At 41.2% G+C, this 15,814-nt stretch overlaps 1 protein-coding gene across 1 annotated transcript in view; it reads left to right on the top strand.

The window, feature by feature from the left end:
- CSMD1 (CUB and Sushi multiple domains 1) overlaps positions 1-15,814 on the top strand; it is a 1,252,749-nt gene that overhangs the window by 1,160,204 nt on the left and 76,731 nt on the right. Inside the window, exons 51-52 of the mRNA XM_038771657.1 lie at positions 398-583; positions 10,737-10,931. Coding sequence (XP_038627585.1) covers positions 398-583; positions 10,737-10,931 — 381 coding nt within the window. The remainder of the gene's footprint in view (positions 1-397; positions 584-10,736; positions 10,932-15,814) is intronic.

Raw genomic sequence — 15,814 nt, 5'->3', positions numbered from 1 at the left:
TGTCCTCTTCTCGTAAACTTCAAGAAGTTGACTCGCTAATATCTGTGCCTCACCCTAACAACTAACTCAGAATTTCTAAGCAGAAACAGTTTACCTTTACAACACTCATTCCATATCCATATTCATATCAAACCATTATCATTGAAATCACTGATGATGTGAAATGTAGGGGTAAAGTTGATTTATTTGTTTAATCTAGTTTTCTTTTCTCATACTACAATGTTTGGCCTATATTTTCCATGAAATGAAACACTTTGTATTTAAAATATTTTAATGAATTCTGTACCTACACATGAATACACCATTGCCGACTAAAATAGCATTTTGGTGCGTGTTTATTTAAAAAAAAAATGCACCCGGTATTCAGCTTGCTTTTCTGTTTGTTTTTGCTTTCTAGCGGTGTCCTGTGGAATTCCAGAATCTCCAGGAAATGGTTCCATTAAGGGTAATGAGTTCACTTTGGGCAGTAAAGTGATATATGAATGTAATAAAGGCTTCAGGCTAGAATCCGGTCAACAAGCAACAGCAGTATGTCAAGAAGATGGATTGTGGAGTACTAAAGGGAAACCACCTGCTTGTAAATGTAAGTGTTCATACATTTTTGGCGTTTGTTTCTAAATTAAGGCAGAAGATCCTGCAACACTGTAAAGCCTCAATTAGGCAATGAAAAAGAGTGATCTTTTTTTTTTGTTGTTTTAAGCATCTAGAGCGATTTAAACTTTTATTCCGAAAAGCATCCAATTTGTAAAACCTTGAGGTGCTTGGCACTGTATATTATAGTGTTCCTTGACCATGTCAGCGCGGACCATTAATAATACTAGCTTCTTCCCGGGCCAATGATTTTTTAATGTCCCAAATATTCCCTGCTTCTTTTTTACGTACCATATCTATTCACATAATCATCACCGACTCCTGGAGTTAGAACGCCTTTGGATTTCAGTTCAGTAGGGTTTCAGTAAGACAGTGCTTATTGAAGTAAGACATTCAACAAAAGTCAAATGACACAGTGGGACTATGGGCTTGTGGATTATTTATTCATATATTTATTTATTCATCTTTTCACATAATCACAATGAGGTGCCCAAATATGTTAAATGAAAAGCATGGATGGACAATTCTGTAATTTTTTTTTGAAGTCATCAAAGCTGCAGCTTTCTCTCTCTGCTTGTGGCTGATTCTGGTAAGACGACAACTGTATACTAGCTTTGCACAGAGCTTAGATCTGATCATAGAGATCCACGATAAACAGAAATCCTGGAATACTCATGACAAATGAGAGGGTGGTTTTTGTAGAAAAGTCGTATGTAAAACATTTAAGTGTTCTTCAGTATCACATACTACGCTAGCATCTCTGGGGTGAGTGGACACTTTTTAATAGCCTGAAAATCAGAATAGGCAAAATAAAAACCTGAATGGTAAAACCTTTGTTATTCACCATACTGTGAGAATGGGAATTTCAGTAACTAAGCCGAGACTTTCCCAGGAATATATACCAAGAATGGACTTTACATAAGAAATGCCAAATAATAATAATAATAATAGTAGTAGTAGAAGAAGAAGTAGTAACAGTAGTGGTAGTATCAGAGGACCTGGGTTCTAATCACAACTCTGCCACTTGCCTGTTATGTGACCTTGGGCAAGTTACTTAACTTCCCTGGGCCTCAGTTTCCTCATCTATGAAATGGGGATTCAATATCTGTTCTCCTTCTTGTTTAGACTGTGAGGCCCATGTGGGTCAGGGACTGTATCCAACCTGATTACCTTTTATCCATTATTATTAGTAGTAATAGCAGTAATAATAATAATAATAATAATAATAATAATGGCATTTGTTAAGTGCTTACTATGTGCAAAGCACTGTTCTAAGCTCTGGGGAGGTTACAAGATGATCAGGTTGTCCTACGGGGGCTCACAGTCTTAATCCCCATTTTACAGATGAGGGAACTGAGGCCCAGAGAAGTGAAGTGACTTGCCCAAAGTCACACAGCTGACAAGTGGCGGAGCTGGGATGTGTTGCCAAGTTGTTCGTCCCAAGTGCTTAGTACAGTGCTCTGCACACAGTAAGCGCTCAATAAATACGATTAAATGAATGAATGAATTTGAACCCATGACCTCTGACTCCAAAGCCCGGGCTCTTTCCACTGAGCCACGCTACTTCTCTGCAGTAGTATTAATATTTCTGGAGTGGCCACTTGATGCAGTACGCTGTACTGTGCTCTTGGGAACTACAAATCTAACATTCCCTGCTCACTAGGGGCTTCAAATCTAACAGGGAAGAGAAGCTTGAAAATATTTCATGCAGTCAAAATAAAGAATGGAGTATACTGTTGAACGAACATCTGTACGTGAGAGTGGATAAAGAGACGTACAGTGGTCTGCACACAGTAAGCGCTCAATAAATACGATTGAATGAACAAATGAGAATACGTGCATAATATAATATGAATATAAGTGCTAGAGTTGGTTGATGGTTTGTATAAGAAGCAGGATGGCCTAGTAAATAGATCACAGGCCTGAGAGTCAGAAGGACCTGTTTTCTAATCCTGCCTCCGCCACTTGACTGTTGTGTGACCTTGGGCAAGTCACTTCATTTCTCTGTGCCTCAGTTATGCCATCTGTAAAATGGGAATTAGGACTGTGAGCCCCATGTGGGGTAAGGACATTGTCCAACTGGATTAACTTGTTTCTACCTCAACATTTAGTACAGTGCCTGACACATAGTAATCACTCAACACACTATCATTATCTATTATTATCATCATTGTCATTATTACCATTACCATTATTACCATTATTACCACGGGAAGCAGCGTGGCTAAGTGGAAAAAGCCCGGGCTTTGGAATCAGAGGTCACGGGTTCAAACCCCGGCTCTGCCAATTGTCAGTTGTGTGACTTTGGGCAAGTCACTTGACTTCTCTGTGCCTCAGTTACCTCATCTGTAAAATGAGGATTAAGACTGTGAGCCCCCCGTGGGACAACTTGATCACCCTGTAACCTCCCCAGTGCTTAGAACAGTGCTTTGCACATTATTATTATTACCATCATTTTTATCTTTACATAGCTTGGGTGCTGGGAATTTAATCAGGGGTATCTGATTGGAAGAGCTGGGATTTGGGGAGGGTTTGATATTACAAACAATCTCTTGGAGGTATAAACCTTGAAAGTAGTTTGGAATTTTATTTATTTCCTCATAAATCTTAATTTAATCAGAAAATGGGTAGTCAAAATTCCTTCACGTTGCATTTAGATTATTTCATCATTTATTCATTTTTAATATTTCTGCTTCCCCTGTGTTGAATAAGAGGCACCACAGGGAAACCTGCCTGCATTAGCTTGAATTCCTGCTAGAGTGTGGATAAATACATTGTCTCTGGAGATAAGAAACATTTCAGCTTTGATAAGTATTAAACGAAGCACAGAAATGTAAATGGTAAATAAATGAGTTCATTTTACCCCTCAGGTTTACTAAAATGAAGGTTGAAATAATGTGTTGCAGTTTGCAGAGTATAAGTAATAATATGGTCCCTGAGGCAGATGTTTGAGGCTCATTTCTTTTCATTTTAATTATTTACTTAGACTGGTTTTGGATCATTGAAGATCTGATTCATGCTGGTTACACAATGAAAAAGTGAGGGTCACTGGCGTTAAAGTAGTGGATTTAATGGTATGACACTATGATTAATGGCTAGGCATAGTATACCCTGTGTTGAGGGGAATGTCTGATTTTAAAAAGCCAATTTACAGCATAATAATAAGGATAGTTAGCATTTTTATGGTACTTCCTATTTTCCAATCTCTACAACTGTCAATCAGTGCAGTCAGATGAGGGACAGGGATTTTTCACAGACAACTGTGTGCAATACCTGCACGGTATGGGCTCAACTGTCGATTCTGCATTGAATATTTTAGACAAGTGTGCACTCAGGTGAACTTCTCTACCAGTGGTATCTTCGTTGATTGTGCAGGACAACGAATTCACTCTGTCTCTTTCTCTCTGTCTCTCTGTCTCTCTCTCCTTAAAAATACCAAACTTTAGCCACCATTGTTTTTAAAAGTTTTTAGGACCCCCGAAACAAAATATCTCCTTGGCATTGCAACAAAAACAATTGCAGGAAAATTTTCAAGAATGGAGAAAATATTCCTCTCTTTCTCTTTACCCCCTCCCCTTAGTAATAAGTGCCTCCAATTTGAGAAAGGACTACTTAAGACAAGACCTTGGGCTTATTCAAGATCTACTTTTTGTCCTCCGATGTCTATCTAAATACTTATGGGTCTATTTCTCATTGCCACTCTCCCCTCACTCTCTCTTTTTCATTATCTGGCTCTCACTCCAAGTCCTTATATCTTATCCTGTGGCTCAGTGGAAAGAGCACGGGTTTGGGAGTCAGAGGTCATGTGTTCTAATCCTGACTCCGTCGCTTATCAGCTGATGACTTGGGGGACGTCACAACTTCTCTGTGCCTGTTACCTCATCTGTAAAATGAGGATTAAGATTGTAAGCCCCAGGTGGGAAAACCTATTCACCTTGGATCCCCCCCAGCTCTTAGAACAGTGCTTTGCACATAGTAAGCGCTCAACAATTACCATCATCTTTGTGTGCCAGCATTTTCACCTTTGTACCTTGATTTTCCCACATTCCGTGCTTCTTTCTTCCCCCATGTTTCCCCCCCCCAATAGCCTTTGTCACCTGATTTTTGCCTCACTGACTCAGTGTCCTGCTATATTGCTATGAACAAGCTTGAAATTTTAAACTGGGTATTTGGACTTACTGTTACAGGAAAAGGTGAAGGTAGGGAGTGATATAACTGAGACGATACTTGCTGACAAAGGCCCAACAGCAGGGACTAATGGAAAGACATAAGAACAAGCCTAGAAGCCAGATGACTTGGGTTCTTATCCTGGGTCTCCCAATTAAAATAGTTGATAACAGTGTCTTCTATAGAAAATTTCAGAATTTTGCTTTGCTTTTTTTTTAATAGGTAGACTAAAAGATTTCCTATGTCTCCATCTATTCTCATTTTACATTATTCATTCATTCATTCAATCGCATTTATTGAGCACTTCCCGTGTGCAGAGCACTGTACTAAGCACTTGGGAAGTACAAGTCGGCAACATATAGAGATGGTCCCTACCTAACAATGGTCTCACAGTCTAGAAATATTAGCATCATTAATTCTACTGACAGGATCCCGAGATATCTCAGGATGCAAGGTAAAGGGATTTTAGTCGCGTTTTAGTCGCGCACATGGAGATCTGTTTATATAACTGTCTAAATCATTCTGCCCTCATGACACATAATCTTAAATTAATGAATCGAATTACACTTACTAGGCTGGGAAATAAACAGTGCTCACTCACATGAAGCTTAATGGGAACAAGTCAGTGTAAGAAGATAACGGTTGTTATCTTTTCTCTGGAGGATGTAATGGTAATAACGATGATGGAATTTATTAAGTGCTTACTATGTGCAATGTACTAATCAATCAATCAATCAAATTTATTGAGCGCTTACTGTGTGAAGAGCACTGTACTAAGCACTTGAGAAGTACAAGTTGGCAACATACAGAGACACTCCCTACCCAACAGTAGGATCACAGTCTAGAAGGGGGAGAGAGAGAACAAAATCAAACATATTAAAAAAATAAAATAAATAGAATAGATATGTACAAGTAAAATAAATAAATAAATAAATAAATAGAGTAATAAATATGTACAAACCCTAGGGTTAGGGTTATATGTAAATATGTTCGAAGTGCTGGGGAGGATACAAGGTGATCAGGTTGTCCCACAGGGGGCTCATAGTCTTGATTCCCATTTTACGGATGAGGTAACTGAGGCACAGAAAAGTGAAGTGACTTGCCCAAAGTTACAAAGCTGACAATTGGCAGAGCCGGAATTTGAACCCATGACCTCTGACTCCAAAGCCCGTGCCCTTTCCACTGAGCCACATGACTGATGCAAAATGATTTCATCTAGATAAATGACCAATAGTGACAATTTACGGGAGGGAATGTTAAGGGGCTTGAGTCATCATGACACTACTTTCATAGCTTGAGTATCCTCAAGAAAGCATCTGTAACCATTCTTGTTTTCCTGCCGCTGAAAAGGAAATTCAAATATCGGAATCACCCATTGTAAAATGAAAAGCCAGTGTTTCTCAAGCTATGTTTTGCAGCCAGAGCATATATGCATTTGAATGAGGCAGAAATTAAGGATGTAATTAGTATTAGGAATAGGGCAGGTGAAATGCTAGTAGGAGCAGCCCCTGACAAGGGATGTCAAAGCACTGAATCATCTTGCCCGCTCCTATTTTAGCTCCCTGATTTTCTACTACAACCCAACCGGCACAGTTCGCTTCTCTTATGCCGAGCTGCTCGCTTTACCCTGAGCTCCTCTATCTGGCCACCGACCTCTTGTGTACCTCCTGCCTCTGGCCTGGAATGCCCTCCTCCTTTCTGTCTGACAGACGATCACTCTCCCCACCTTCAGAGCAGTGTGGCTCAGTGGAAAGAGCCCGGGCTTTGGAGTCAGAGGTCATGGGTTTGAATCCCGGCTCCGCCAGTTGTCAGCTGTGTGACTTTGGGCAAGTCACTTCACTTCTCTGGGCCTCAGTGACCTCATCTGGAAAATGGGGATGAAGATTGTGAGCTCCACGTGGGACAACCTGATTGCCTTGTATCCCCTCAGTGCTTAGAGCAGTGCTTTGCACATAGTAAGCAATTAACAAACACCATTATTATTATTATTATTATTATTATTATTACTATTATTATTATTACTATTATTATTATTATTATTACAACTTTGGGCAAGTCACTTCACTTCACTTCATAGGAGGCCTTCCCAGACTGAGCCCCCTCCTTCCTCTCCCCCTCCTCCCCCTCTCCACCCCCCCGCCTTACCTCCTTCCCTTCCCCACAGCACCTGTATATAGGTATATATATTTGTACGTATTTATTACTCTATTTATTTATTTATTTTACTTATACATATCTATTCTATTTATTTTATTTTGTTAATATGTTTTGTTCTCTGTCTCCCCCTTCTAGACTGTGAGCCCACTGTTGGGTAGGGACCATCTCTATATGTTGCCAACTTGCACTTCCCAAGCGCTTAGTACAGTGCTCTGCACACAGTAAGCGCTCAATAAATACGATTGATCGATTGATTGATTCTCTGGGCCTCAGTTACCTCATCTGGAAAATGGGGATTAAGATTGTGAGCCCCACGTGGGACAACCTGATGGCCTTGTATCCCCTCAGTGCTTAGAACAGTGCTTAGCACATAGTAAGCGCTTAACAAACACCATCATCATTATTATTATTCCAACCCTTATTAAAACTACATCTCTTTTAAGAGGCCTTCTCTAACTGCCACTTCCTCTTCTCCCACTCCCTTCCATGTCACCTTTGCATTTTGATTTACTCCCTTTATTCACCCCTCCTCAGCCCCACAGCACTTAAATACATATCCATAATTTATTTATATTAGTGTCTGTTTCCCCGTCTAGGCTGAAAACTCGTTAGCAGGGAACGTGACTACCAACTCCTTTATCAATCAATCATATTTATTGAGCACTTACTGTGTGCAGAGCACTGTACTAAGCGCTTGGGAAGTACAAGTTGGCAACATAATACAGTTTATGCAGTTCTCTCCCAAGAACTTAGTACAGTGCTCTGCCCACAGTGAGCGCTCAGTGAATACAGTTGATTGATTGGTGGAAGATTATTGTCGACAGACTCGATTATGATGGGAGTCAAACAATCCTCCACCCTAAAGCCAGGCAGGCCGTGGCTTGAACGATGAAATTATAGAGTTTGCATCAGCATAGAGTAGAGATACAGAATTTTGGAAACAAAATTTTAAGTGTCCAAAGGAGTGCTTGGCTCAATACAGGGCAGCAGTGACCGTTCCTGAGAATCCCATTCCATATTCCTCCGTTGTAATTGTTGTTAGTTCACAGCCTGTGACTTTTTTTGAAAGAAAGATCATGTATAATTCATCCCGTGTAGCTTTCCAAGAGCCCGGTACGGCGCTTTCCCCAGAATGGGAATTCAGTAAGTAATTGGTTGATAGATGCTTAGAATGTAAATTTTGGAAGAGAATTTAACTAAAATTGTGGCTGAGCTGCAGTCACGCACAGCATTAAATGTTGTAAATCCTGAAGGCAGGATTTTGTGGAAATAGAACCCACACATTTTAGTAGAGCTGGGTGAAATCACTACAAGTGATTGCCAAGTATACATATGGAGATAAAATACAGGTTTGGGAGTCAGAGGACCTGGGTTCTAATCCCAGCTCTCCGCTTGCCTGCTTTGTGACTTTGGGCAGGTCATATAACAGCGAAGTAGCATGGCATTGTGGATAGAGCATGGGCTTGGGAGGCTGAAAGTCATGGGTTCTAATCCTGGCTCTGCCACTTGTCTGCTTTGTGTCCTTAGGCAAGTCAGTTCTCTGTGCCTTAGTTACCCCATTTGGAAAATGGGGATCAAGACTGTGAGCCCTATGCAGGACAGAGACTGTGTCCAACCCGGTTTGTTTGTATCCACCCCAGCGCTTAGTACACTGCCTGACACATAGTAAGTGCTTAACAAATTCATTCATTCATTCAATCGCATTTATTGAGCACTTACTGTGTACAGAGCACTGTACTAAGCAATTGGAAAGTGCAATTCAGCAACAGATAGAGATGATCCCTACCCAGCAATGGGCTGATTCATTCAATAGTATTTATTGAGCACTTACTATGTGCAAAACACTGTACTAAGTGCTTATACCATACCATATTTACCATATCATACCATAATTCTTATTATAACTGTTCTGTCTCAGTTTCCTCATCTGGAAAAAAATGGGAATTCCATATCTATTCTCCTTCATAGATTGTGTGGCCCATGAGGGACAGAAACTATATCCAACCTGATTATCTTCTAACTATAATAATAATAATGACATTTATTAAGTGCTTACTATGTGCAAAGCACTGTTCTAAGCACTGAGGAGGTTCAAGGTGATCAGGTTGTCCCACAGGGTGCTCCCAGTCTTAATCCCTCTTTTACAGATGAGGGAACTGAGGCCCAGAGAAGTTAAGTGACTTGCCCAAAGTCACACAGCTGACAATTGGCGGAGCCAGGATTTGAACCCATGACCTCTGACTCCAAAGCCATAGAGCCAAGGGTATGGCTCTTTCCACTGAGCCATACTGCTTCTCAGCTATCCCGGTGCTTAATACAATGACTGGTGCACCGTAATTGTTTAAAAATAAATACTACTATTATTGATTCTACACTATGAGTCCATTGTTGGGTAGGGATTGTCTCTGTTGCTGGATTGTTCTGTCCAAGCACTTAATCAATCAATCAATAGCATTTATTGAGCACTTACTGTGTGCAGAGCACTGTACTAAGCGCTTGGGAAGTACAAGTTGGCAACATATAGAGATAGTCCCTACCCAACAGTGGGCTCACAGTCTAAAAGGTGGGCTCACAGTCTAAAAGACTAAATACTTAATTAATACTTAATATTAAGTCTAAAAGAATTAATACAGTGCTCTGCACACAGTCAGCACTCAATAAATACGATAAGCAGTGTTGCCTTCCATGTTCTGAGTGCGAGCTTCCTATTTTTCTATCATATTGCAATCTCTACCTTCAGAGTGGATGTGTGTCTGTATAGCTACGTACTTACAGGAACCCTGGTATTAGATAAGGGGGAAGGGAATTATTATCTTCATGGTTTTCAACTTCTCACAGAGAACACTCAAGTGAACTATGTCTACTACTTTCTGCATTACCTCATTTCATTCTTAAGTAAATCATGATCTTAAATTAAAGTGTTTTGTGGGCAGGAAATGTGTCTGTTTATTGTTACATAATAATGATGGCATTTGTTAAGTGCTTACTATGTGCCAACCGCTGTTCTAAGCATTTATTATACTCTCCCAAGTGATTAGCATACTACTCTGCAAACAGTAAGTGCTCAATAATTATGATCGAGCAGTGTGGCTCAGTGGAAAGAGTCCAGTCTTGGGAATCAGAGGTCATGGGTTCAATTCCCGGCTCCACCACTTATCAGCTGTGTGACTTCGGGCAAGTCACTTAACTTCTCTGGGCCTCAGTTACCTCATCTGTAAAATGGAGATGAAGCCTGTGAACCCCCCGTGGGACAGCCTGATTACCTTGTTAACCTCCCCAGCACTTAGAACAGTGCTTTGCACATAGCAAGCGCTTAATAAATGCTATCATTATTATCTTGGGCAAGTCACTTAACTTCACTGAGCCTCAGTTACTTCATAGGGATTAGACTGTGAGCCCCACGTGGGACAACCTGATCGCCTTATGTCCCCCCAGCGCTTAGAACAGTGCTTCACACATACTTAAGCGCTTAACAAATTCTGTCATTATTATTGTTATTATGATTAAATGAAAGTAAAGCTTACAGAATGTGTTGCGTGGGTTGTACATCAATCAATCAATCGTATTTATTGAGCGCTTACTGTGTGCAGAGCACTGTACTAAGCGCTTGGGAAGTACAAGTTGGCAACATATAAAGACAGTCCCTACCCAACAGTGGGCTCACAGTCTAAAACCGTTCCTACATTTCCTTAGGAACAGTGGAAAACCTAATAATTGCTACAGTATGGTGTGCTCTGGGCAACCTGAGTGTCTCTTATTGGATCCAGGATTCCTTTTCCACGAAGTTAAAGCATTAACACGAAAACATCCTTCTTTTCCAGCGGTAACGTGTCCCACTATCGAGAGTCAGCTCTCCGAACATATCATCTGGAGGCTCGTGTCCGGGTCAGCGAATGAGTTTGGAGCGCAAGTGATTCTGAGTTGCAGTCCGGGTTATTACTTGGAGGGTCAAAGACTCGTGCAGTGCCGGGCCAATGGAACCTGGAGTGGTGGCAGCGGACGTCCGAGGTGTCGAGGTAAATAACGAAGGTGTTTCCAAAATGAAGCTTGCTTGCTAAGCTGTGTTTTTCATTAGCATTCCCCGAATGAATTTTACAGTCATTTCACAGAAAGTGATATCCCTCTGCCTGCTCATAAATTGCAACTAAATTGAAACGGAGGTTTCATTTATGTGCGATGGCTCTCAATGAAAAATGCCATTCATGTATATTTTTTCTACATTTTCTATTTTCTCTGCCCCTTCCGATAATGAGCATGCTGTACGAAATTGAAAATCTTTATAATAACTTGTTACGGAATTCAAAGAGGGCGACATCTTCAAAGAAGATAGGGCTGGATGAAATGATGCGGTCGTTATTCCCTTCTGAATGCAGTGTCGTTCAGGGTTCTAAATTCTGATTGAGGGATACAGACCTAAATAAAAGAATGTCGTTGTATCTTAAAGTGCATTTGAAACGGAAAGTGATTAATCCATCAATCAATAAATCCAGGGGTCAGTGCTTTGATGCTGTGTCAAAAACTAAGTAAAAGAGGTACATAAATAGTAAATTTCAAGCTAAATCTTATTTTAAGGTAATTGACCCATAACAAAATAATTATTATATTCTCAATGAATTATTATTATTATTGTTGTTATTATTATTGTTGTTGTTATTATTATTATTATTATTATTATTATTATGTGGTTAATTATTGTAAATGGAATGACCAGCAAAAGTGTCATGGAACCATAATGCTTCAGTAACATAATAAGACTGCCAATTGCTGTACTCCAAATTCTTTGAGATATCTTAACACCCCTTCCATGAAAAGAATCAGCCAAAGAGGGGTTGGCTTTTTCAACTTTTATCCCATTGGGAAGATTGAGAGGATAATGACATTTCTCCCTTTCTAGACTGCAAGCTTGTTGTGGGCAGGGAATAGGTCTGTTTATTGTTATATGGTACTCTCCCAGGGGTTCAGTACAGTGCTCTCCTTAGTACAGTGCTAAGCGCTTAGTACAGTGCTCTGCACACAGCAAGCGCTCAATAAATATGGTTGAATGATCACCCATTAAATACGATTGAATGAATGAATGAATTTGGATTTTGAACCACAAGGATCCTGAGAGTCCATCCTAGAGCGCAGCTATAGAATTCTAATGCTGCTTTGTTTGCATAATAATAATTATTAATTCATTCAATCGTATTTATTGAGCGCTTACTGTGTGCAGAGCACTGTACTAAGTGCTTGGAAAGTACAATTCGGCAACATATCGAGGTAGTCCCTACCCAACAACGGGCTCACAGTCTAGAAGGAGGAGGCAGACAGCAAAACAAAACAAGTAGACCAGTGTCAATGCCATCAAAATAAATAGAATTATAGATATATACACATCATTAATAAAATAGAGTAATAAATGTGTACAAATATACACAAGTGCTGTGGGGAGGAGAAGGGGGTAGGGCAGAGGGAGGGAGTGGGGGCGATGGGAAGGGGAGGAGGAGCATAGGAGAAGGGGGGGCTCAGTCTGGGAAGGCCTCCTGGAGGAGGTGAGCTCTCAGTAGGGCTTTGAAGGGAGGAAGAGAGCTAATTTGGCGGATGTGTGGAGGGAGGGCATTCCAGGCCAGGGGGAGGACGTGGGCCAGGGGTCAACAGCGGGACAGGCGAGAATGTGGTACGGTGAGGAGATTAGTGGCAGAGGAGCGGAGGGTGCGGGCTGGGCTGGAAAAGGAGAGAAGGGAGGTGAGGTAGGTGATGTAGGAGGCAGAGAGGTGTTGCAGAGCCTTGAAGCTGAGAGTAAGGAGTTTTTGCTTGATTAGTAGGTTGACAGGCAACCACTGGAGATTTTTGAGGAGGGGAGTGACATGCCCAGAGCATTTCTTTAGAAAGATAACCTGGGCAGCCGAGTGAAGTATAGACTGAAGCAGGGAGAGACAGGAGGGGAGGTCAGAAAGGAGGCCGATGCAGTAATCCAGTCGGGATAGGATGAGAGATTGAACCAGCAAGGTAGCAATTTGGAAGGGGAGGAAAGGATGGATCTTGGTGATGTTGTGGAGGTGAGAGCGGCAGGTATTATGGTATTTGTTAAGTACCTACTATATGCCAAGGACTGTTCTAAGCGCTAGGGTAGATACAAGGTAAAAAGATTGTCCCACGTGGGGCTCAGAGTCTTAATCCCTATTTTACAGCTGAGGTAACTGAGTCTCAGAGAAGTTAGGTGACCAAAGTCACACAAGTGGTAAGCGGCGGAGTCAGGATTAGAACCCACAACCTCTGACTCCCAAGCCTGTTCTCTTTCCACTAAGCCACGCTGCATATTCATTGTCATCTTTGTCTTTTATGTTTTTATTTGATCTTTCCCCACGTGTCTGTCAACAGTACCCTCTTTCCTCCTAATTTTTAGATGTGACACCCCTAGGGACTGAGGATCAAGTCTAAAGTTTCAGATCCAAAACAGAACTCCTATGTCCAAAAGAGAATTCCTTTTCTCCCCCCACCTCCCAACCCCATCCTTCCCAGGTCTTTCGCTTCACCGTAGACAATACCAATATCTTCTCTATCTCTCAAGTCTGTAGCCTTGGTATTGTCCTCGACTCATCTCTGTCATTCAACCTACATATTCATTCAATTATTGAGCACTTACTGTGTGCAGAGCACTGTACTAAGTGCTCGGGAAGTACAAGTCAGCAGCATATAGAGACGGTCCCTGCCCAACAACAGGCTAGGTGAGAATGAGGTACAGTGAGAAGAATAATAATGGCATTTGTTAAGCGCTTACTATGTGTGAAGCACTGTTCTAAGCACTGGGGGATACAAGATCATCAGGCTGCCCCACGTGGGGCTCACAGTCTTAAACCCCATTTTACAGATGAGAGAACTGAGGCTCAGAGAAGTGAAGTGACTTGCCCAAAGTCACACAGCTGGTAAGTGGTAGAGCTGGGATTAGAACAAATACTGTCAGTTCTGCCAACACTACAAAGCTAAAATCTACCCTTTTCTCTCCATCCAAACTGCTACTATGCTGATCCAAACACGTATCCTACTCCTCTCTGACTACTGATTCTACTTCCTTGCCGGCCTCCCAGCCTCCTGCTTCTCCTGTCTTTGGTCTACACTTCACTCTGTTGCATGGATCATTTTTTAGAAAAAATTTGGTCCATGTCTCATCAATCAATCAATCAATCAATCAATCGTATTTATTGAGCACTTACTGTGTGCAGAGCACTCAAGCGATTGTCCATCCTCCTCCACATCAAGCAGGAGCTCCTTATATTAGCTGTGAAGCACTCAATCAGCTGGCCCAATCCTACATTACCTCACAGCGTGGCTTAGCGGAAAGAGCCTGGGCTTGGGAATCAAAGGTCATGGGTTCCAATCCCGGCCCTGCCGCTTACCAGCTGTGTGACTTTGGGAAAGTCACTTAACTTCTCTGTGCCTCAGTTACCTCATCTGTAAAATGGGGATAAAGACTGTGAGCCCCATGTGGGACAACCTAATTACCTTGTATCTACCCCAGTGCTTAGAACAGTGCTTGGCACATAGTAAGCACTTAACAAATATGGGCATTACTATTATTGTATAATAATAATAATGTTGGCATTTGTTAATTGCTTACTGTGTGGAAAGCACTGTTCTAAGCGCTGGGGGGGTACAAAGTGATCAGGTTTTTATTAAGTGATCAGTATTATTATTACTACAGCCCACCCACGCACTAACAGAAAATCACTCCCCACTTTCAGTGCCCTATTAAGGTAACATCCCCTTCAAGAGACCCTCCCCAATTACACCCTCTTTTCCCCAACTCTGTTTCCCTTCTGTGTTGTCCGTGCACTTGGATTTGTGTCTTTTGGACATCTGATCTTGCCCCATCCTCAACCCCACAGCACTTCTGTACATATCTATAAATGATATATTATGAAGTATTTAATCATCTTATTATGTGTCTCCCCCTCTAGACAGTAAGCAGGGAACTTAAATGCCAAATCTATTGTATTGCATCCTTCTAAGCGCTTACTACAGTGATCTGCCCGCAGTGAGCTCTCAATAAATACCAGTGGTGATTAAGATCCAAGCTGTACTTATTTCAGTGCCTATTATGGTTCTTTGCACACAGTAGTTTCTTAATAACTTTTACTGTGTCTTGGATCTCAGTTTGAAACTACAATTATAACATCTTTTTTAAGTGGGGCTTTTATTAAGCACTTACTGTGTGCCGAGCTCTGAACTAAGCTCAGGGGTAAGTACAAGAACCCAGTCCCTGTCCCACTTGGGGCTCAATTTTCATGTGAAATTTGATGAGAGTTGATGTCTCTGAGGTATTGGAGAGGATCCTGAAAAAGCTCAGTGCCTCTAGACATTCCCCCTGTCCTCAGAACATAAATATAGATGTTTAGCCAATTTCAGGGGTCAATAAAAAGGGGAAACTAAACCAGATAGAAAAGTCTACACACCCCTAGGAATGAAGGCCTTGTTATATCCACAGACTGTTGAAAGTATATTAACAATTGACAATTGTAGCTATGCAAGTAGACTAATGTAGATATACGAAGTTCTGAGTATCAGAAAAATCTGTTGAAAGTCTACAATTGACAATTGTAGATATGCAGATAGACTAACTTTGATATACAAAATTCTGTGTATCTTTGCCCACAAGCAGCATATGGACAGAATATTTCAGCAGCATGGCTTAGTGGATAGAGCACAGGCCTGGGAATCAGAAGGACATGGGTTCTGGTTGTGCCACATGTCTGCAAGTCACTTAACGTCTCTGGGCCTCAGTTACCTCATCTGTCAAATGGGGATTAAGAGTGTGAGTCCCTTGTGGGACAGGGACTGTGTCCAACCAACTTGTATCTCCTCCAGTGCTTAGCACAAAACAAGTACTTAACAAGTACTATTATTATTATTATTATTGTTT

This window comes from Tachyglossus aculeatus, chromosome X1, assembly GCF_015852505.1.
Source record: "Tachyglossus aculeatus isolate mTacAcu1 chromosome X1, mTacAcu1.pri, whole genome shotgun sequence".
Classification (NCBI taxonomy): Eukaryota; Metazoa; Chordata; class Mammalia; order Monotremata; family Tachyglossidae; genus Tachyglossus; species Tachyglossus aculeatus.
The sequence above is the reverse complement of the archived record's forward strand: the minus strand, read 5'-3'. Positions and strand labels throughout refer to the sequence as shown.